At 44.2% G+C, this 24973-nt stretch overlaps 1 protein-coding gene across 1 annotated transcript in view; it reads left to right on the forward strand.

The window, feature by feature from the left end:
- Nucleotides 1–648: 648 nt before the first annotated feature.
- Nucleotides 649–24973, forward strand: part of LOC147711055 (uncharacterized protein C1orf50 homolog) — a 78555-nt gene continuing 54230 nt past the window's right edge. Inside the window, exon 1 of the mRNA XM_086920106.1 lies at nucleotides 649–754. Coding sequence (XP_086776232.1) covers nucleotides 721–754 — 34 coding nt within the window. The 5' untranslated portion in view covers nucleotides 649–720. The remainder of the gene's footprint in view (nucleotides 755–24973) is intronic.

Below are 24973 nucleotides of genomic sequence, written 5' to 3' on the forward strand. Positions count from 1 at the left end.
GCCTTCATCTTAAGTACAGGAAACATACAAGCAGTCCACAATCCACATTCTGCCGACACGCATTCACATTCTCCATAAACCCTTTACTCCTTACTAGGCCAAATATCTTCTGACTTCTTCGCTGGGCCTCATTTCCTGAATTGCATATTTTGCAGAAATTTTAAGTAAGTTGATTTAGACTTTGGGAAATTGGCTCAGTGAGGTAAAGCACTGATAAAACGCAGTGATCTGAGGTTTACAATTTCAAAAGCTTTTGAGGCGGACTTGCCCTCCCATCCTTCTGAGTTAGGTACAGAGCATAAAAAAATAGTGTAGATTGGTGAAAAAAATTATAATTGTTTAGTTCTTTCTAAAGTTGCCTCATATATATTTAGTGCATTACCAAAAATGTAAACGTGTCTTAGTTTACTAGTGGCTAATTTTGTCCAAACAATCTTCCTAATTCAATTTAAAAATGATCAGTTTAAATAAAAACCACATCCGTTGTGATGTCGAGTATTACATTAAAAAAGGAGAAAATTAGTTCAATGTTTTTGTTTGTTTCTAAATTTGTGGCATACTTTTTCAGGCGGGGTATTCAAGTTAGGTTTGAGTCTGTTTTCAACATTGTTCAATGACGTCACCACCTTACCTAACACTTGTCTGTTTTCTCTTTCTACAAATCAGCTGTCGGCACTTTACACACGCTCTATCGGTGCGAGATACGTTAAAACAGTGAAAATGAGTGATGCAACGGCGACTACCACAACAACGGGTAAGGACAGAACCATATGGGCACACCGAGAGAAGCTGGGCATTGCCGCTGTGCTGTCTGATCGCTGGATAGTCCACCATCGAGCTATTTACTTCGGGTTATAAACCTATCAAATGCTAGAGCGCGTTCGGCCATATTGGGTGAGCTACTTTTAAGAATGTCCATCTCCGTTTCGCTTTTGCAGGACTAGACCGCGTAATATGAGGCTTACAAGGTGCGGTGCATTTCCTTCTCCCTTGCCCCTTCTCCCCCAAGCCGGTGTTTTAACAGTTGGGAAGAATTCGACACTATGTTTTTGTCGCCTAAAGACAATAATCGAAATGCATTAAAAACGTATGGGAGCTGTGTCGGTTGCGAAGTCTAAGGCGTTGATCAAATGAACGAAATTTTCTTTAACTTGTTTTCGGCCTTTCACTTTCAGGAAAATACTTATAAAAGAAAGCAAACGCTATAAATTTAAAATAAATGCAAGATAAGATTATTGGGACGTTACACACAGAATAAATAAGCTGCCACAAAACGTACCGAAAGATTTAAGTTTAAGATTAAATATAGCTTTTAGTAATTTGCAATCAGACTGTATCAGCAGGTAATAGCCCTGCATTACCTCTCATAAAGCTTCAAGGGACTCCTTCGATTAACGCCAGTACTGGCTTCAAAGCAGCCTTTACGTATGTAGATACATATTTGCACACATTTACATTTTATTCAGGCGCAGGTATTCTGGTGAGAAGTTTTTTTTATTCTTTCCCTGTCTGCCTTTCTCTTGGCGCCTCAGCACAGGAGCATATATTACAATTCAGATGGTAGACTCCCGATTTTTTTAAGCCAAAAAATGGCTTTATTTTAGATGTCTCCCACCTAAAATTGCCCTCGCTTCAAATAAGCGTATGGTGAAAAATACATTCCCTGTTTTTTCCTGACAAAATAATCAGACAGCCCCTTTCTTTTCTGTCAATCAATCAATCAGGCGTTTGTAAAACCCAGCTGCTCACCTGTAAGTGTATTAAGGCACTGGGGGAGGAGAGGGATGGCTCCGTTGGGTGCTGGGGTCATCTGAAGAGCCAGGTCTTGAGGTCCTTTCTGAACTGGAACAGTGTAGGAGGGGGAGGTTGTTCTAGGTCGGCTGCGAGGTAGGAGAAGGACTTTCCACCTGTTCTGTTCTTGTAGATGCATGGGATGGTGGCCAGAGAGAAGTCGACTGATAGGTTTGTCTTGGGTGCGTGGAAGGAGAGGCAGTTGTTTAGGGATGCTGGGCTGATGTTGTGGAGGGCTTTGTATGCATGCGTGAGGAGCTTGAAGGTTATTCTTTCGATGGGGAGCCAGTGGAGTTCGCAGAGGTGTTGGGTGATGTGGTTGTGACTGGGGATGTCTAGGATCAGTCTGGCTGCGGCGTTTTGAACGATCTGGAGCCAAGGCATTGCACCTGTCGAAATGTAGCTGATCTATGACTTCTGGCTTTTAACAAAACGTAGGGTAACTATTTTATCAATTTAGAAAAGTATAAGAACGTTTTTTCCCTACAGATCCTGCCTACTTTGGCCATCTGTCTAAAATCCTAAGCAGGATGACAGCCCTATAATTTCAAAGTCATAGAACATCAAAGCTGTGACCGCACAGTACTTGATGCCCATGTGATAGCGCGTTTAGTTATTATGTCAATTTTAAGTGCTTCTGACAAGCGGAAGTGGTGTTAATCCCCGAAGGATTTTGTTGCATCTGAACTTGATTTAGTCATCAACATTTATAATGCAATCTGTAAAGCGCATTAGGCTTTACAATGAAAACAGGACAATTAGTATAATAAAACCTTAAAGGTCTTTTAACATTAAAATCATAACAGAAGGCAAATTGAATAGGTAAAATCAGTCAATTTAATTAAATAGCATGAAGCTCAGAATATAATGCAAGACATGATTAAACAGAACCAGATATAGTTCACTTCTTGTGAATAAATCAAATTCATGAATAAGATGACATTGTCTTGGTATTTTTTGATGTGTTTAATCTTTCGCAGTTGGCTGTCCCAACCGTGGGAAGCTGCCCTTGGCTACAATCATCTCGAAGTCAGACTTGTGGTCTATCTTCATCAATCCCCTGGGTGTCTAGTTTTCAAAAATGTATAGGTTTGCTAGGTTTCCCTAGGTGCCGGTAGAGCTAGGGTTGAAAAACGACAGCTAGGAACTTTGCAAAATAAGGGTAATTTTTCATTGTGAAAATGTGGTGTGTTCATGTTGCGTTGTGAGCCGTTTCCTGTCGTGAGCACTATGCCTACCCTCACAAGTGATGTAGCATTTTTATCGGGAGACTTAGGGTAATTCAGATTTGTAAAGCAACTGTTATTACCTATTGACGTTCGATGCATTTCTGCCTTCCAAATGAAAGTGTGTAAAAAAGAAATAATTTAGAAAATGATCGCGAATTCTCATGCTAGTTGGAGTATTCCCAATTTCAGAAATACATAGGTGTATTTTATACCGATTTTTCACCAACAGCATCATCCTGGTGTGCTTTCTGAAATAACACTGTTGGGTTAATCAGCTGCATGTGCGTCCAAAAATGCTGGTGGTGGTTTGGTGAGAATATTCTATAGCGTGGAGACCATTCCTCGCGGGACAGCACCATCTCGAGGCTGCAAGGAGGAACATTTTTCATGCCCCCAAACGCGCTGCAACTGATTTGACATATAGAAACTGTTGGACCTGGGGGATACCAGATCACATAGGGTAGCCTGGCCCAGCGGTAGACAGTCAAATCCTAGAGGCAAAAGTGTTAAGCTTGCGTTCCACCCTTCAGTAACTCAGCATTCTCCCATACAAAAAACGACACTACACCAAAATTTGTAGGAAAATACGTTCTGCTTTATAAAAATAATTTGCTCTCCTCCTTTATATCATTTGTCAAGACGGTTACATTACACATTAAACATTGCTGCTACATTCTACTTAACGTTGGAGATGTTCAGTCACTTCTCAGTCTATATAAAATAAGGACAAATAAAAGGGCTCTCAAGGAACAGAGTCTGTCCGCTATAAATGTTCAAGCATCCTCTGTACTTCCTAGAGAAGGTATTAATGGATATTTCTCCTGCTGCACAAAGGGTCAACAATTATTAACCAAAGTGACTTTACGAAGGCTTTCTCCTTCACCCCTGTAATAGAAGGGCTAAACACCAACACAGTCGATAAAAGCCTTCATATACGCTTAGGGGTTTAGGGGCACTTGTAGAAGTCTCCAGGGCTTCCTGGGTTAACTATTCACTCCTCCAATTAGGAAAAAGGGGAAGGAACCACTCTTCGGGACCCCCGGTCAGTAGATCCCCGCTCTTTGAATACCCCCAGCTCGCTCCTTACTTCCAGTGTTGGGCCACTGTGGCCAAGTCTCGGATCGCCGGGGGGGGGACCAGCAGTACCTGCAGGATCTTGTCCGCTCTCAGCTCAACCTCGCCCACAGGACCAGCCACCCGGTCACAGAGCTGGCGCCGTGGAAAGGCTACGTGGACTGAGGAGATTCGGCGATCGCACCCCGCTCGCTTCCTCACCGTTCGCTGCCTCCGCCTTTCTTGGTGTAAAGCGGCACTTCTGGGCAAGCGCAGGGGATCAGTGGCTCCACAACAGCCCGTTCAGCTCCGTCAGATTTCCTGTCGTCGCTCCGCCCCTCTCTAGGACTAGCGTTCGCTCCGCCGAGCCTGCGCGGTACTGGAATGGCACTTCTACCCCACAGTGTCCTAACACTCCTTTCGCCGGCCCAGTCAGTATTAAGGCTGCTTCCACCTCACGGCCACAGCACCCGCTGGTACCGCCCCAGTCACTTGGACCAAGTCTTCACTCCCGGGTGAACCGCTACTCTCGACTTGGCAGTCTTTACCTCGGGTACGGGGAGGGGGGTTATTAGTATGCCGGGTGGAGCAAATAGGGCCTCAGTTCAAAGCAGTGAACCAAAGGGAAGGGCAAAAGAACTCAGCTACTCTGCTCCGGTCCTTTCTTCTTTCTGGATAAACGCTCTCAGAGTCTCTATTAAGGCTCTCCCACTGGGCAATGGACAGAACTACCTTCCGGTTCAGTCTCCCTTGACCACTCCTATTCCTTTCTCTAGGTTTTGGTTGGGTCCGGTGCCCAAGGTCATCAGGAACACAATGTGGCAGGGCCAGGTCAGAAGCTACAAGGGGAGAAGGGTGGTGAAGCAGTAAGGAAGCAACCCTACAGTGGGAGGTCAACCCTCTGGATATCCTACCCCCGCCTCATGCTACAGCCTGTACTCCAGCTGACTCTCTCTGTAAGACAAACTGGCTGCTCCGCAGCTGACCTTTTATAGGCTGGCCTCAGAAGGGACCAGAAGGTTCTGGAAGGTCTCTATTCTAACCTATGGGTCCTGTCCTGAGGTGACCGTTATGGCAGTTACTAACCACCATTTTGTGTGTCTTGGAAATCTAGTCAGAAAGGCACCTAGGCCTCAAGAAAAAGACTAGGAGGGCAAAGAGCACCTAACCCCTAGGTCAACACCTGAAAATCCAGTGGACATAAAAATTAAAGGTTTTGAGGAGCAAAAAGGGGACATAAATAAATAATTAGGAGGGACTACCCAAAGGGCAGACAGGTCTAACAGAAACCAATGCACGTTCTGAACCCCTACTACAGGGTAACAATTATGCTGCATAGAGGAAGTCACAGCACCCACTGAGGGAAACCAACTCAAGGGAATGGACTACCACTCCCAGCATGCCAGGTCCAGCGCCAGATGAGGCGCGGATATAAACCGACATGCAGAGGACGCTGTAACTTTCACTCCAGTTGCCCAAGAAGAAGAGGCTGTAATCAGGATGATGCTGTTGGTGTGACTTCTGAAATAAAACCGTTGGGTTAATCAACCGCGATGTGCGCCCCTAAATGCTGGTGGTCGATTGGTGAGAAAAAAAAAAATATATATATATATATATATAGGCCGACTGAGCGCAACCTAATAAAGGATTCTATGCACTTAATGGTGGTCCGTGCTCCTGTTTCTTGTGGAATTACAAATGTCGGCTGGCAGAGGGAGCTTGTTGCGAGATATATATATATATATATATATATATATATATATATATATCCGTTCCAACTCCTACTACTCGGCAAAGGTACCGAGTCCTCGATGTAGGTACAGACCACAAACACTGCGATTTGGTTTCAATTCAAGGGTGGTTTATTGTTCTTCTGTCCCCAGCATGACGCGTTTCGGCTGCAACAAGGCAGCCTTGATCACATCTAATAATAAAGGATTCTGTGCACTTAATGGTGGTCCGTGCTCCTGTTTCTTGTGGAATTACAAATGTCGGCTGGCAGAGGGAGCTTGTTGCGATATATATATATATATATATATATATATATATATATATATATATCCATAATACCTCACAGATCAGCCTCGTTTCAGCGCGAAATCACGAGCGTGGTCCCAAGTTGTAGTGCATTATTTTATTTCCTTCTTCAAAGAGTCAAGACGTGTTTCGGCCGTCCAAGCGGCCTTGAATACATGACTACGCAGTCTGACAAGCCCCATTTTAAAGTGCACATGCATCATATATATGTGATCAAGGCTGTTGTGATACAGCCGAAACGCGTCATGCTGGTGGTGAGGAGAGAATAAAGACACTTTATTTCACTGATATTGGTGTTCGAGAGATCTGTACCTGGGGGAGGAGCACGGCATCGAGAGCCGAACTCACAGGACTTTGCTTGTGTGTGTGTGTGTGTGTATATGTATATATATATATCCGGTCGAGCTATTTTTACCACCTACTATTCCCATCAGGTTCAGGGTGTCGCCATGGGGGCCAGCTTCTCCCCCAGTTATGCCTGTTTGTTTATGGGCTGGTGGGAGGAGCTGGTCCTTAGGGAGGAATATCGGGATATCTGTAAGAACAACATGGTATCCTACCTACGGTACATTGATGACTTGATCATTGTGTGGAAAGGCAGCAAAGAAGAGGCACAGAATTTCGTAGACAACATCAATGTTAATGATATCAATTTATGCTTCACGTCTGACATAAGTGATTGTCAAGTTTCCTTCCTTGATGTTTTAGTTAAAATTGATGAAGGCAAAATAAAGACCACTTTATATAGAAAGCAAACCGCAGGGAACACCCTGTTACACGCTAGCAGTGCACATCCCAGCCATCTCATCCACAGCATCCCCTATGGGGAGATGCTGCGGTTACGTAGAATTTGCAGTGACGAAGGGGAACTCAGGAGACACCAACAGGAGAGCAAGTGTAGGTTTTTAGACAGAGGGTACAGTGCCAAAACAATTGATGCGGCAATGGCCAAATCTAGATTAAAATCTAGAGAGGAACTCCTACACAACGCTGAAATCCCTACATTAAAAAACATAAGTAGCAGAACAATATCTGAAGAGGCACCCAGATTAATCATTAGCTACAATCGTCAGCATAGGGAACTGCGTAAAATCATCCAACGTAACTGGCATCTTGTAAAAGAGGATCCAGTAATAGGAGATTCCCTTCCTGAATACCCCTCAATCACATACAGAAAAGCAACTTCGATGGGGGATGTGCTGGTAAGAAGCAGCCCAGAATATAGGGACAACACAGGCTTGTCTCTAGCATGTAAAGGCTTTTACAAGTGCTCCAGGTGCAAAGCTTGTTCATTGGGGGTGAATAAAACTTCCTATTTAACAGCCTTCAGCCCCAAACCACAAAACATTAGGTTTCACCTAACATGTAAAAGTGAATTTGTGGTATATATACTAGAGTGCACCTGCAATTTAAAGTATGTAGGCAGTACCAAGCTTCCCAGCCACAAGAGGATCCTACAACATATCAGGGCGATCACCAACAACGACCCTAACTATCCCGTGGCGAGACACTTCCATGAAGTCCATGCTGGAAACCTAAAAGATCTCAGATACTACATCATAGACGCAGTCCCCGCGCAGAGAAGAGGAGGGGACAGGGAGGGCATGCTGCGAAGGCTGGAGACACATTACATCTTGTCTTTGGATACGAAGCAGCCAAAAGGTCTCAACATGACTGAAGATTTGTACACATTTCTAGAATGAATCTTCTATTTCTCTGGGAAGTTACTGTTCACACCTTGCACTTTATATCATGAAGCCTACACAGCTTTCATCAATTTAAAACAACATAATGAAAAGTTTAAATTATCCATTGCTTCCAAGATGTAAATACTTTATGAACTTGTTTTTGTATTGTAAATAATGGATTTTATACAGTAAAAAAGACAAATAACTTTTATATATATATATATATTTTTGATACTTCAGAAGGGTTTTTAACTATTTATGCAATTTTAATTACACTATGAGTGGATTGAACAACAACATTAATTTATCAATTTTTGTAGAGGTTGCTCAATTGTGGGAATCACTCAGCTAGATAGACACACTTAGTTGCATTTAAATTGGAGGGACCCTTTGAAAAACAGAGATATGTGTATAATTCCTTTCAGAATAATCTTTTCCCTGTATGTATCCTCATGAAGAACATGAATTGTTTCTCAAATTGTTTTTTTGGCAAGGTACATATGTGCGTAAATTTAATATAATTTTTTCACATAGGGTATCATTTTTTTGTCCATTGGAAAAATGAGGTTTTTTTGCTATCACGTTTATATAAATGTTTTTAGTTTCAATTTCTCTTTATTTAGATTCACGGTGATGCACTATATTATTTAGTGAATGGATATTTAGAAAACAGGCATTTATAACCCATTGTATTTTACTGAAATATCTTTTTGAGATTGAACCCTCATGCCTTTAGCAAATGTATTTTACAAATATTTCATGTATTTTACGTGTCACACCAAGAAAATGATGAAAGAAAGCTGTGAATAGTATACTTTCTATGTCCATTCATGCACTTGCACTTTAAAAGGAGGTGCATCCCACGACACTGTTGTCATGTGATCAAGGCAGGGATCTGCCGAAACGCGTCGTGGCTGATGCGGTTGCACTTTAAAAATTAAATAAAAAAAGAAGCACTTATTCGGGTCTACCTCGTCTTTGCTTGTGTGGCTGTTGGCTTCGTGGAGACCGAGACGAGCTCTTGCAGCATATATATATTTATATATATATATCCGGTCGAGCTATTTTTACCACCTACTATTCCCATCTGGCTAGTAGAGGCTGGAAAGAAACAGGTGTTCTGCTCATGTAGAAAGTGAACGAGCAATAAAAATGCCATTAAATCTTGTTTTTATCTAGACACATTTGCTGTCTGTTCAAGGAAAGAGGTCAAATGGCAGTTTGTCCTTTAACTAATTGCTGCTTGGAAATGTAGGTTTATTTTTCTCTCTCTTAATAGAGTTCGAGGTCTTTGTCAAGTGAGCGGTCTGAAGATGTCAGTTATTTTTCTCTAACACATAACATTTAAATAAACAGTTTGTAAATTAATATTACAAATATTTCAAAACATATCAAATTACAAAAGCATATTTTTGGTAATTAATAAGTGTGTTGCAAACAGAGTTAAATAGGAGCAAAACAAATCCGAACACTTTACTTCTTGATGTGCAAGTGACGCATAATTGCAGAAACTGTAATCCAAACATTCTTTGTACACTGTAAAGTTTTGTTAGTAAAGCTGCATGTCAGTGGGAAGGTTTGTGGCCATTTCAATGTAAAATCTGCTCATTACAAATGACAGTGTGCCCACACTTTATGCTATAGTTATTTAGGGCCAGATGTAGGTAATTCCCATTTACCGATTCCTAAATACCGAATTTTACCGATTCGGTACTTAAGAATCGGTAAATAAGATGTAACTAATTATTTGGTAAATTTTACTGAATCGGTAGCATTCGGTAATTAACCTTTTCCATGCTCATGAGGCACGGTGCTCCGGTGCTCATGACGAGCTCAGCTCGTCATGAGCCGTGGAATGCTCAGGTGCGGGGAGAATTCCCCTGCTGTGCTGAGCGTTCCACGGGAGCCGGTGCACCTGTGACTAGCTCAGCTCGTCATGAGCACAGGAGCGCCGTGCCTCATGACAAGTGAGCTCGTCATGACCCTGCGGGCGCTGTGCGCGCCCCCCTCCCCCTAGCACAGGGGGTAATTACCCCCGCAGCGAAGGGGTTATGAATCAGTATTTACCGATTCGGTAATTCCCATTCATTCCTATGGGCCTAGAGGCCCATAGGAATAAATGGGAATTACCGAATCGGTAAATACCAATTCGCTAAAATGTGTAACGCATTCAAGGATGGCAGGGTGTCACATTGACACCCTGTTGCACCCCTCAATAGTGCATGGGTGCACATGTGGCACACATACATGCCCTAAGGGCATGTATGTCTGCCACATCGCACTGTTGGAAAAGCAAAAAATTGCTTTTTCAATGGTTTTCGTTATTTACCACCAACTTGTAGTTGGTGGTAAATAACAAATCCTGAACTGAGGAATGCACTCAATTGAGTGCTCTCAACATTACGGATTCGGCAATTTACCGAATCAGTATGTTAAGAATTCAGTAATTTACCGATTACTTGAGTTACCTTAAGTTAAGTTACCGATTCGGTAAAATACCGAATCCTACAATCATGCCACCTACATTCCAAATGCCAAATACCGGTCGGTAACGCCCGAAATTCAGTAATTTCAGCCGTTACCGACCGGTATTGGGCGACCTACATCTGGCCCTTATTTATTAATCCCTTGGTCACGGGTGAATTCCGCCACAGCGCTGCGGGGTGGGGGGTGAGCGCGGCGCTGCTATGCTCGTGATGGAACCACGCCATCATGAGCCACGGGCAGCTTGTGCTCATGCGGGCGTGGTTCCGTCACGGCCCCGCCCCCTCATTAATTCGCCGGCACAGGCGGGGAATTAATGCCGCGTGGACTGAGCGGCTGCAGCATGACGAAACCACGCCGTCATGAGCACACGCTGCCCGTGGCTCATGACAGCGTGGTTCTGTCATAAGCAGGCAAGGGGTTAAAAGTTAATGCTGTTAATGAACTAAGAGGCAAGTCTGGGGTCATGTGTATCCTACACGTGGCTAGATTTTTGTTATACATGGAAAGAAAGTTTAGTCTATAAAATAAAACAAAAGAGTTTTTTTTGTACAGCAAACATGCTGAATTCGCACATTTGAAGGCGCTTTCATATGTGATAATGAAGAAAATGGCGGCTCTATTTATTAAATTATTTGAGCATGATCACATGATTTGAAAACAGTTTAAGGGTCCAAATCATTACAAATAAATTATTTAAGTCCCCAGACCTGCAGGTCTAGTAACATTTTCTACAATTTTTTTAATATAATATATATACACTTCCTGACCGCCCAATGCACGGCGGAACCACTCGGGCACGGACCTCTTCGAAGCTTCTCCCACAGAATTATGGACTCTGACACTTATTAAAGTGTACAAGCATTGCAGTCTTTTATTTCGGCATACAGGTAAATAGACAAGTGTCCTCCATGACGCGTTTCGCTCCACGAAGGAGCTTGATGCGTCCCTATAAGCATGACGTTTTTAAATTGTGCTGAAAGCACAACCAGCCTTAGAAAGTAGACTGATTGACCAAAAGTGCAAGAATAAACATGAATAACAGACTGTGGCACACATTGCATGAATATCGTAATACAGTACATTTCCTAAAATCAAGAGTATATGATCCGCAAAATTCAAAAATGAACTACATAGTGCATATAGAGTCACAAAGAAATCAACAGCAGGCTCAAAGGCACCTCGCTATTGAAACTATAATATTGTTAGAGGCTAAAAAAAGGGGAGGTAAAAATACCTAATAGCCTGTGCAATTTAAACCAAATTTAAGGCATAGTGCAAAGTAAGCAATTCACAGTAATGGTTATCACTTAATGGCTCATAATGAAAATATGCGGATCATTCAAAGGATTCAGTCCTGGCTAGTGCCTATAGATATCAACTCATATTATTATGAACTGCCTTGTAAACATCCAACAATTATTAATGAGAAAGGCAAAGTATTATAGAAATTCAATAGGTGCAGACATTCCTACTGCTACATAGCAGCATATGTCTATATTTAAAAACAATCACAAAAGATAGCTCCCATTTAAAGTACAAATGCATAGTTGTAAATTATAACTAATAAAAGCACTTGTATAGATGGCACAGTATATTAAAACTGATGGAATTAATGCATGTAGAATTTACACAAATACAGAATTAAAACCTGCCCTATTTCCACATTAAAAATATGGAAGCATCGAACAAAGCTGAAAGTGCCACAGTCTGTAAAGTGCAAAAAGTGCTGTGCAAAAAAACAAATAATTGTGCAAAATGCAGATCATCACAATAAAAGCGGGAAGAAGCCCTCTAGATTTGCTTAAGCCTAAGCAATCATAAAGTGCAAATATACCAACTTTCACTGAATTGAGCTCATACAAAAAATCCACACAAATATATAAAGATATAAAAAGGTTATCATAAAGACATTTGGAAAAATTAGTAAACATATCCCTCAGTAAATTAGCACATGGTTATAAGAAATAGTACTATAGAAAATGATGAAGGTCCTCATTCATATTCTGGCTATTTGGGACTCTGGTATCGAGAGCTAAAATGAATTGGGTTTCTTTTTGTCGTAAAAGCTTTTCTCGATTTCCACCCCGTCCGGGGTTAGGAACAGAGCCTAAAACTGTGTATTCCAAGTCCTTCAGTTTATTGTGATGCACGGACTTGAAATGTCTGGCCACCAGATAGTTGTGATCAGAATTAACAATGGCCCTAACATGCTGGAGGATACGCTTCTGCACGGGGAGTTTGGTGCTGCCAATATATTCTAGATTACATGTGCACTTCAGCTTATTATATATTACATATTCAGAACTGCATGTTAGATGTTCCTGAATAACAATTTCATTTTCACTAAAGGCTGTTTTGTAGTGAGTGCTGTTTTTGGCGAATGTGCAGGCACGGCACGAGGAGCACTTAAAAAGCCCGTTTTCATTAACCAAGATTTTTTGGGGCATCACCTCCGGCATGGATTTATCCAGGGCATCCCTCATAGAGGGTGCCCTTCTGAAGGTAATAGCTTGCTGGCTCGGCATAATAGGGCCCAAGATATTATCAGTTTTAATGATGGGCCATTCAGAATAGATAATTCTGCGAATAGACTGCTCCTGAGTGCAAAAGTTTGTTATAAGTCGAATTGGGCACTTCTTACTGCTGGCAATGGCTTTGCTATCGTCTTACCAGAATTAGGCTTAAGTAACTCATCACTTTGTCTGTCATTAGCTTTAATCAAGGCTTTGTTAAGTATATTCTTACTATAGCCTCTGCTAAGAAATCTGTGATATGCTTCCAACTGACATTTATCGAAAACTGTGTCACAACTACAAATACGGATACAGCGGGCGCGCCGAAGGCGCGCCGAAGTTGCGCCTAAGTTAAGCCCGTCTGCGCCCGTCCGCGACGGGCCGGGACCAGGGGCCACAGATTTTGTCCTTCCTTTGGCGTACTCCTCTGCCCAACTGTTATCCTTTTCTGCCCCTGTCCCTCTTTCTCCCTCCGTGGTTCAACACTTATCTTCGCACGGTATCTATGTTCCCAACCCTTCTTGTCCGTGTCCTGTCTCTCCCACTCTTTCTTCCTCTATTTCTCCTACGCCCTCTGTCACTGACACCACTTCCGGTTCTCCTGCTGTCTCGGCTATCCTCCTAAATACTCGTTCTGCTGTTAAAAATCAAATAGCCCTCTTCAACCTCTTGGACACTGATTCCCCGGATTTCCTTTTCCTCACCGAAACTTGGTTTTCTTCTGACTCACTCCCGGATCTTCTTACTATCCTCCCTAGCACCTACTATGCTCTTCGCGCTGACCGCCCCGACGGAAAAACTGGCGGTGGTGTGGCGATGATAGTTCGCTCTTCTATGAAATTCCAGCTTCTTCCGCACACCCGCATACCCAGTGTTGATTTTTTGGTGGCTCGCTCCCTTAATCTCCCGGTTCCTCTTACGGTGGTACTCATGTACCGCCCCCCTCAAAGCATGCCATCATTTGTGTCTACCCTGCAGGACCTCCTGGCCACTCTGGCTGTAAATAATTCCTCGCTGCTCCTGCTCGGGGACTTTAACTTCTGGCCGGGTGATCCGAGGGAGGACTCCTCCTCCAAAGATTTCTCTGCCACACTTCGGTCTCTTAATTTTTCACCTCACGTTTTGGCCCCTACTCACACTCACGGTCATATCCTGGACCAAATCTGGTCCTTACGCTGTAATCTTTCGGCCCCCTCTATCCTTCCCTGTGTCTGGTCGGATCACTTCATGATCTCCTTTCCCATTCACTTAGCCCAAGCCGAGAAAGCCTCCTTGCCTAAAAACATCCTGGCTCGGAGCTGGAACAAGACTGATCTTAATGATCTTTCTTCCCTATTGTCGTCATCTGCTCCTATCCTGACTGACCTGTCTTTGGAAAGTCAGGCGGATGCTATCAACTCTTGGCTCTCTTCCGCTTGTGACCAGGTTGCTCCTCTTAAAAAGATTAAATCTGTTCGCCGCCATGACGCTCACATGTGGTTTTCCAGCGACCTCAAATCCCTGAAATTAGAACTCAGGCGCTCGGAGCGTCACTGGCGACGCAATTACTGCCCTACCCTCCGCCTCAAATACAAAGCCCTCCTCAATAACTATAAAAAAGCTATCTTAGCGGCCAAATCAAAATATTTTACTGAGCGAGTGGCCCTTTCGGCCAACAAATCTCGTGAGATTTTTTCACTAGTGCACAGTCTTGCCACCTCTGACCGCGCTTCTCTCTCTCCTGCCCCCTCTCAATCTCTCTGCCACTCTTTGAATGACTACTTTATTAATAAAATCATCACCATCAAGGCCAACATTCCTATTGTGCCCCGGCCTGATTCGCCTGATCATTCTCATCTGCCTCCCTCTGTTCTGGATCACTTTGACCCAATCTCACCTGAGCTCTTCCTTGACCTGCTTGCCAAGGTTAAGTCTGGCTCCCCTGCGGACTGTGCTCCTGCACGGATCCTCAGAACCCTTTACACCAGCTGTCCCGCCCCCCCCCTTATCTTTCTCAATTCTTCCTTGGCTTTGGGTTGTGTTCCCTCTTCCTTTAAATCTGCTATTGTTTTTCCTATCTTGAAGAAAGCTGGCCTGGACCCCTCCCTTCCATCTAATTTTAGGCCGATCTCCCTTCTCCCCTACCTAGGGAAGATTCTCGAAAGCTATGTGACATCTTGCCTCTCCGCCTACATTGAGGATAACCATCTCCTGGCCTCCCACCAGGCGAGTTTTCGACCCGGCCACTCCACTGAGAGTGTGGTCCTCGCGGTCCTGGATGAACTCAAGGGGAAGGCCGACAGTAACCTCCCCCAGGCCCTGGTCCTTTTGGACTTGTCCGCTGCGTTTGACACGGTCGATCATTCCATCCTTCTCGGCCGTGTCAGCGCAGCGGGCATCCAGGGCACGGCCCTCTCCTGGATCGCGTCCTTTCTTCAGGGCAGATCACAGGCAGTTCACCTCTCTGACTTCTCTGCTCCCCCCCTTACGGTCACTTGTGGGGTCCCTCAGGGTTCTTCTCTTTCCCCCCTTCTTTTCAACCTTTACATCCGCCCTCTTGTTTCCTCCCTTCTTGAGCTGGGGGTCTCGGTGTATAATTACGCAGACGACCTCCAGCTCGTCTTTGATCTCTCATCCCCAGCTGACTCTCTCCCTAAGTTCTGCTCCACTCTTGTCTTCATTTCTCAGTGGATGAGCTTCAATCATTTGAAGCTCAATCCCGACAAGACAGAGCTCGTCCTTACTGGTGGCTCGTCTAATCCTTGGTCCTCCGTTCACTGGCCCCTTTCTTTTGGCCCCCCTCCCTCCCCAGTTCCCTCTGTTCGGACTTTGGGCATCAAGATCAGCAATGACCTATCCATGCATGCCCAAATTAGCTCTGTTGTGTCTTCTTGTTTTTCTTCCCTCCGCCTTATCCGTAAGATCTCCCGGTTCTTTTCTGTTGACGCCCTCAAAACCATCATCACGGCCCTGATTACATCCCGCCTGGATTATGGCAACGGCTTGTACGTAGGCATTCCTGCCTACGAGACTCGCCGTCTCCAAGCTATCCAAAACCAGGCGGCCCGCCTCATTCTTCGTCTTCCTAAATCCGCCCACATCTCCCCGGCCCTTAAGACCCTCCATTGGCTTCCTGTTCATCTTAGGTCTCAGTTTAAACTTGCCTGTTTGGCCTTTCGGGCGCACTCTCGTTCTGCCACGCTTTTCATTAACTCTTTAATCTCTTCCCATGCCCCCAGCCGCTCTCTTCGTTCTTCCTCTCTTTCCCTTCTTCACGTCCCACGCTTTCGCAAATCCCGCACCGGGGGCACCCGATTCTCTGTGCGGGCTCCCCAGATCTGGAACAATCTCCCTCTTTCTATTCGTTCTATCCCTATTTTTTCCCACTTTCGTAAAGCCCTCAAAACTTTTCTTTTTCTTCAGGCTTTCCCCGGCTAATTTCTTTGGGATCCTCTGTTGATACTGATATGCCCCTAGCGCCAGGAAGCCGCTTGGCCGCAGTGCGCTTTAGAAATCTTTTTCATTTCATTTCATTTCATTTCATTCTCTGTATGGAATGCTATTTATTAAGTGCCTCGGATGTGAGCAGTGGGCATGGAGAATAGAATTCCCTGCCATGGATTTCCGATATAAACTGGTCTGAAGGGAGTTTGCTTCAACATATACCAAAACATCCAAAAATTCAACTGAGGAAGCATTAATGGATGCAGTGAATCTCAAGTTTAAATCATTCACATTGATGTCATTAATGAATGCTAGAGCTTCTTCCCTTGACCCCTTCCAGACAAGACAAACCTCATCGATGTAACGCCAGTAGTGTATTACATGGTTCCACCAAAGGTGGTGAGTGGTTCTGATCACATGCTCCTCCCACCAGCCAACATGTAAACATGAATAACTGGGGGAGAGGCATGAACCCATTGCCACCCCATGCACCTGCTGGAAGATCTCGTTCTGGAATTGAAAAAATTAGTATTGAGGCATATCTCAATTATCTCCAATAGCATATCGTTATGATTTCTCAGGCGTAGATCACGGTTTCCTAAAAAGTATCTGGTAGCATTGATTCCATGACGGTGGTTGATACTAGTATAAAGGGATTCAATATCCTTTAGAACTAGTAAAAAATCAGAACACCAAGTCACCCTGCTAATTTTGGTTAAAATCTGTAGTATCCTTAAGATAAGATGGCAAACTAGTCACATGAGGCTGCAAGAAGAAATCTACATATTTCGAAAGTTTCTCATTCATACTCCCCTGAGTTGAGCTGATCGGCCGCCCGGGTACCGGCGTGATCTTTTTGTGGACTTTTGGTAGAAAATAAAGGACCGATGTAATCGGATAGTCAACATTTAGAAACTTCATCTCTTCTTTTGTTATCAGTCAATTCCTCCGCCACTGATAGATTCTTTTGCAAGCTCTTTCTTCAGATTTGCACTTTTTTCAACTTTCGATGATTTTCTGTAGCAAGAAACATCGGATACATGTCTCTCTGACTCAGCCAAGTAATCAACCCTTGACGACAGGACTGTATTTCCGCTTTTATCCGAATTTTTGATGATCACATCAGGGTTACTCTGGAGTTTTTTGATTAGAAGATATTGATTGTTTCTGAAGTCATTTTTGTGTGTTTGTGACATCACTGATCGGTTTAGGATTTTAAGCTCAGTTAGGACTCCCTCGCTGAAGACATCTACAGCGTCCTTTGGCATTAAAGGCAAGAAGGTGGAAGCTGGGTGAAAAGGACTTGGGGCTGACAACTTCACATTTACAACTTGACTGGCAGCAGGGGTGTCTTCTAAATCGTTTTCAAATGCTATATCATAAAGCGTTTGTAAGGTAGGAATATCCTTAACTTGTATTGCATCATTTGGCTTACTCGCATCAGTTGTGTTTGCAACTTTCTTTTGAAATGTGTTCAACTGAAAGTATTTTATAAGTTTAATCTTCCGGATAAACTTGAACACATCGATGCGTGCCTGATTATAAGAAAATCGATTTTTGGGGCAGAATGTAAGTCCCAATGAGAGGAGTTGTTCATCAGCTTTTGAAAGCACTATATCAGTCAAGTTGGTGACAGTATTTTCTGTGACGTTTGTTATTTTCTCCAAGTCCTCCTTGCATTGCCTCTCGATGTAGCCTTGCCTGTGCCTGATCCTCCTTTTGCGCCTTCGCTTGTTGTCAGATTTCCCTGCATGTGCTGAGGTTTGCGGGGGCGCAAGGAGTACCGCCGGTCCTCGCTCACAAAATTCAGCTCATCTGCCAAGGAAAACCTCGTCAACCCTGTGGGGTTCAAGAATGAGGGTCCAGGTCTACCCTCTTCTGAGTCACTGTTGGATGTCAATGATGCAGAATCTGTGTCCCCTTCGGCTGTGGATATTGCTGTAGCGCTGTTAGTTTGGTTGCTTAGCGTTTTCTTCACAGTTAAAGCTTGATGTTTATAGTTGTCGTACAAAAGTGAATATCCTGCCGGTCGCATAATCATTTTGATCACGCGCAAATTTATAGATTTTGATGACATCCTCATGTTTTTTAATCCGTGCCTCAATCTCTTTTTTACTTTTCATGATGAACTCCCTTCCCCCTGTGGCATCTAATAGACCATTAACACGTTCAATTTCAGTTAATAACACATTCCGATCTATCTCAGGATATTTGATGAGGATATGAATCATGTTCATTGAGGCTTGTAGATTGTTCTCCACCCACTCCTGTAACATTAAAGGGTTGGGGTTCTCAAAGGTGGGAGCAATTAACACTCGAAGGCCTCTTGGTACATGGTTGGCATTTCTCTATTTTTCAAGTGATTTTTTTTTTTTCTCCCACCATTCTGAGAGTTCATTTCTTAACAATTTTTCCAGTGTCTTTAACAACCACTTGACATCACTATTTTCATTAGTTCTTTTAGAATTACGTGGCTCATCTGTGATTGTTGGAAGATTATCAAAGAGGGCTTCCGCTGCTGACTTTCACGGAGCGCTTCGCTGGAAAACATTATGCTGGTTTGCAGTTTCGGCGTGTATGTTTGCCGTGCTACTGCTTGGAACAGTCCATAAATAAAACTGAGGGAATAATCCTGTAAATATATATATTTTTTCAACTCTCAGGTAGAAACTGGTCTGACACAGTTTGGGTTCGCTTCAGTTAAGGTTTATTCCACCACCATGGCACGTCATGCGTTCGTATTAAATATAGTTCTAAAACACCTGGCAGTCGTGTTTCGGCTGAATGCTTTCCTCAATGCCAGCTTTGTGTAATAGAGTTCGCCATTGCAAGGATTTGAAATACTCACTCGTTGACTTCCATTGGAGGATGCTATGAGGTCATAGATAGAGGACTACAGGTTCAAGTTGGTACTAAATCTCTGACAGTTGTTAATACTGTCCCCTCTGACTCTTGTGGTTTCAATATCCCTGGAAATACAGCAGAATGTGCATAACATCCAGCCACAAATGATGGAAAGAGTCCATATCAGCAAGCTTGATTACATAACTTCATCTTTGCACATAATTATTGTGCCAGTGAGTGACTTCTCACTTTTGAATAGTACTGTTTTATTCCTTCATAAATTCCATAAAGGATTTGTTTTAAAAAAAGAATGTTTTATTGTGTTTAAAATGGCAATGGTCTAGGGAGGTATCTTTGTTTAGCTTATTGGATTCATTCATTGTATCAAATCGAAAAGAATATTTTAAGTTGTACTTTGGAGAAAGAATGATTTTGCGAGAATAATAGCAGAGCGGTTTTACTACTGTCTTGTAGGTGAAAGCACTTTTCAAGGGCATCAGCCAATATAATGAAGTGGTCTGCCTTAGAGTTGTATCACTCTTGGATGTGTTCTAAGCCTGTTGATATTCCTTCAGAGTTATGGACTCCAAAGAGTATTTTAAAGAACTCTTTACTATTACAGGTAGCTTCTGAAATCTGATGAGAATATTGGGATCTTTTAGCTTAATTGATAGATATTCTGCATATTTTGCACTGTCTTTGGAGATCAGTGTTATCATACTTGTAGTATGTTTTTCTCCATTGACTTTGGAGGCTTCTGGCTCTTGTGGCATGGAGTTTTACTCAAGTATTGAACCTTCCATCTTATCTGTGATTATGTTGATGTACATTTGTTTTGATATCTGTCAACCATTGGTGGAATATCTTTTTTCCCATTGCTGGGGTTGGTGATTCAGATCAGTAAGATTTTCTTGCAGGCTGTCGTCCAGGGTCTGGAAAAAATACTACTAGTATTACCTGTTGGCCAAACATAGGGTCCATGGTAAGTTCAGATTAAAGTGGATAATCAAATTTTGCCCCATTTTTTTCCAGTGACTGAAATTTGTCCTTTTTGGCTACAGAATAACATTGAAAGTGTGTTCAGTGGAATGTTTTTGCTCGAGACTAGTTGATGGTAGTCCAGTGATTCAATGTTAGTGAGATAGATTTAGGAGTGATGTAGTGCAGATTTGGCAAACCAAATATTGAGCTCTTCCAAGAAGCAGAAATGTTGGTGTTGAATAGTAATCTATTTTGAGGCAAGAACAGTAGCAGTGAAAACTGAAGATTGAGGATGGTGAACAGCGATCAAGAGGGCATTCATTCTGAGCCTGATTATTCTTCAGTGTTAGAGATTGGTATGGTGTGTTTGTAAACCAGTGCTAGTCCTCCTGCTTTTTTTTTTTTTTTTTGATTGGGTGGCGGGGGTTACTGATCCCCATTAGTTGCCCGTCCGGGATAGCTTCATGCCATACAGTTGGTGTCAGTGATGAAAGTTTCTTTGGAGTTATGACACCTCTTGCTATTGTCGAGTCTCACTATACGCTTTTAGAAGGTCACAGGGGTCTGTTAGGGGTTCCAAGCTTTGGAATTAACGTTTGATTGTACGTTAGCAAATCTCCATAGTTTAGACATTCTAGGGTTCTGCTGTACTTTATACACTCTGCCTAACTTCATTCTTTGAATTAGCTTGTACTCCCCAAGTTGTGAATCTGTTTCTTATGAATATCAGGCTGGCTTCAAGAATTCACACTTCTCTTAGTACATTGTCAGGTCTCTTTCCTGAGGCCTCTTCTGCAAAGCTCTCACTCGTACATAGTGGTCGTTCTTGGCTGCCCCATTGATTATGATGTCATCACTTGAAACGTTAGACAGTGTCACCTTGGTAGCGTTTTGTAAAGTCTCCTCTGCTGATATGAACATGTTATATCTCTTGTGTTTCCTCAAGCATGTGCATGTGGAGAATATAGCCTCCTGTTGCCTAAGCTGATCACATTTTGTATTTAGGCCTAATTCCGACCACTTCCCATGATTAGCAGGCTAGACTAGGCCTGATCCGTTTCTCCTAGGGGGTATTTTCATCTTCATGATCAATAGTTAAAATTTCTCCCAATTCATCCATAAGAAATTGGTGGCCAGCAACCTCTGAATAGCAGAGAACCACTCTTCCAGAGGACAAATGAAAATTCAATTGTTGCTGAGTGTCGTCGGACAGAAGAGTGCCTTTATACTAAAAGAGCAGACCTGGTCACTCAGAGGTTCTACATGTATGTTAAGGACGAGAGGTAAGGTGGTTGATTCCGGAAGAGTCAAAACCTCATCTGGGGTGGGGGCGTGGCTAGCAGCCAAGCATGGTGGCTGTGTAGAGGAGGAGCTCTGAATAAAGCGGCCCCACCCCATAAATCCGCTCAAAAATCTGGCTTAATTCCACCTCTGAAGGCAGATCCCGAGTCTGGGACCAAGCGGCACCGTCCGGTGAAACTCCGGTAAAAATCCAGAACCGGGAACCAAGAGAGGCGAGAGGTATCCGACAGTGGCCTGCACGGGGAACGGCAGCACCGATCTGGAGTACCCGTTTGCCCGACCGGAAATAAGGGTAGAACGGGAGCATCGACCTGAAGTCGGCCCTGACATCGATGGCATGAAAAACCTTCGGAAAAACGCGACCCGATAAACAGAGACAGTAAGGGCGAGGAGACCGAGGCACCTACAAGAGGCTGGAACCTTTAAGAGCGGCGAGGACATAGATCGCGCTCCGCAGTCGTGCCTGGGCTGACGGACTTGGCTGCGGGGAACTGGACGGCAATAGATCCTTGGCCGTAAGTCTACCGCGTAAGTCTACCCCCCCCCCCCCCAGCAGGGACTACCATCATTGGGGGTGACTTTAATTCAGTGGTAGATTCCACAATAGATAAATTCCCGACAAGGGCCCACACATCTGGTAATTCCAGTTTCCAGGGTTTTTTGGAGGCAATGGGTCTGACGGACATATGGAGACACAAACACCCCACCGCGAAACAATACACCTATCATTTAACGGTACACAATAGTCTGTCCCGTATAGACTATTTCTTTATGCTTGGTGATGGAATGCAAAACGTAGACACCATAAATATATTACCATGGGGAATATCTGACCACTCTCCGCTAATATTGACTCTCTCCAGCAGGGAAAAGACTCGTAAAAGAATATACCCCATGTACCCTAATTATCTGAAAATCCCCAAAATTAAGAAGGACCTCAAGAAAACGACTAAATATTACTTTGAAGAAAACGAAACGTCGGTGACCTCTCCCTCAATTCTTTGGGAAGCCTACAAGACGGTCCTCCGAGGCCAAGCAATAGCTTCCATTGCTGGGTACAAAAATGCACAACACCAGGAACTCAGAGTTAGAATTGTCATTGCACACAGCGAACGTAGCTCATATGGCAGATCCCACGACTAGCTTGGCACACAATCTGCACATATGCCAGCAGCAGTATAAGGAACATCTCAGACTACAGGTAGTCGACAGTATCTCGGTCACAGCACATAGAATCTACGATGTGGGTGATAAGGCCGTGGAAATGCTAGCTTGGTTGGACAAGAAAGGGGGAGGCACTAGAGGCATACAGCAATTACATACAAGGGAGGGGACCCTTCAGACGCACCCCGATGAGATCATACACGCTTTAGCGGAACACCTTGAAACAGTTTACACCCCAGAAAGAGAAGTCACGGAGAGTACAGCATTGAACTCCCTCAGCCACATCGTGACCCGGACACTTCCACCGGAAGCGGCCCAGGACCTAGACGCAGACCTCACGGTCGAGGAAATACAGCGAGCTATACATGCGATACAATCGGGAAAAGCCCTGGGCCCAAACGGGATCCCCATAGAATGGTACAAACTCATGTCTGACCAGCTCGGCTCATCACTGCTGGCAATGTACACGGAGAGCCTATCGAACGCGGAACTCCCGTCGGACCAACGAACCGCAACAATAGTAGCAATCCCGAAACCCGGAAAGCCGCCGACGAATTGCTCATCTTATCGCCCGATTTCTCTTCTTAATGCGGAAGCAAAAATTCTAGCGAAACTTCTAGCTAATAGATTAATGACCCATCTCCCGCTATTGATACACCCAGACCAATCGGGCTTCATGCCAAATAGAAACACTACTCTAAATCTCAGGCGTTTACATGGGATCCTAGCTCGGGCCCAGTTATTATTGGAGCCAGCGGTGATCCTTTCACTGGATGGTACGATGGCGTTCGACATGGTAGAGTGGGGACACCTCTTCGCGGTCCTATCACTTATGGGATTTGGCCCTAAGTATGTAGCTTGGATACCCTCCTATACGCTAATCAAAAAGCTTGGATCACAGCTAACGGCCATATCTCACACACGATCCAACTGACAAGGGGAACCCGTCAGTGCTGTCCCCTATCACCCTTGCTGTTTGCTCTGGTTCTGGAACCGCTGGCGACGCTGATTAGGTCAACTCCATTACTAAAAGAGGTTAGCTGGAAGGAGGGATGGGAAGATCGTATATCGCTCTACGCAGACGATATGTTGGTGTATTTGACGGACCCGGACAGGAGCATACCGGCACTCCTCGCACTTTGTGATGCCTAGGGGAAAACGTCGGGCTACACTTTAAATTTGTCAAAATCTGTACTATATGTCCTGAAGGGACCGGAACCTTACTGGCAGCGGACTGCCCGCTTATGCGCGCCACGGGCTCCTTTTTAAATACCTTGGCATATATATCACCGACAATCCAACGGAATTCTTTGACAACCTGAAACCACCCCTGGAACGTCTGCGCAGCGACGTGAAGCATTGGGCGTCTCTGCCCCTAACACTCCTCGGACGAGCAGCACTCAACAAAATGATGGCTCTCCTGAGGTTTCTGTACGCACTAGAGAACACCCCATACCCGGTCTCGCCACGATACTTTCAACAGGCAACGGCATTGGTATCCAATCTACTGTGGAATAACAGCCCAGCACGCATTGCATATGTTAAACTGAACAGAAGTTGGTACGAGGGAGGAATTGCACTACCCAACCTGCAAATGTACTACTGGGCAGCGCAGCTCAAAACTATTAACCAGTGGATTCATGCACCTCAGGATGACCCGGCCTATGGGGCCGATAGGGCGCAATTAGGCACGGACAGCATGCTATTGGTGCTCTATAACAGAGGCCAGGCTACAAAATTGATAGGGCCCACGGCCACGCTATGGCACACTGCGCAGGGGAAATTGGGTTGGAAGGGAACAATCCCTAAGCTCACCCCGCTCTGGGACACCAAGGCACTGGGACAACTGAGGCGTAGCAAAGGGTTTACTCAATGGGACAGCATCAGAATATCCACGGTAGGGGACTTACGGGACAAGGGAACAGTGGTGCCGTTCGCCCTGCTCCAGCGACAATATAACTTAGGGCGAACGAAACTTATGGGTACGTGCAGATCAGGCACGCATTGCTACAGGCAATACCGGCAGAAACCGACATTCCAGAATCCTCCCCATTAGAAGACAGGCTGCTCACTGATTACATGCAACACGGTGCTACCTCACTTGCCTACCAAAAGCTGACCAATAACCTACAGGAACCCTACACTGAAGTTACGAGAAAGATGGGTGGAAGAGTTTGGTGAAATGGATGACACAGAATGGAATGAGGCACTAGCATCCCCAAGAGAGGTGGTAATTTCGGCCAAGTTCAGACTGGTACAGCTCAAAATCCTACATAGAATATACTACACTAGAACCACACTACACAAGCTGCAGAGGGTCCCGCATCCCTATTGTCTTCGTGGATGTGGAGAGGAAGGGAAGCTACTCCATACCCTCTGGGAATGCCCATTGATAGTGCGCATCACCTGTCGTCAGTATTCAGCTATTTCACAAGCACATAAGGTCTCCCTGCTACCAGAG

This window comes from Lissotriton vulgaris, chromosome 5, assembly GCF_964263255.1.
Source record: "Lissotriton vulgaris chromosome 5, aLisVul1.2, whole genome shotgun sequence".
In the NCBI taxonomy this organism is placed as follows: domain Eukaryota; kingdom Metazoa; phylum Chordata; class Amphibia; order Caudata; family Salamandridae; genus Lissotriton; species Lissotriton vulgaris.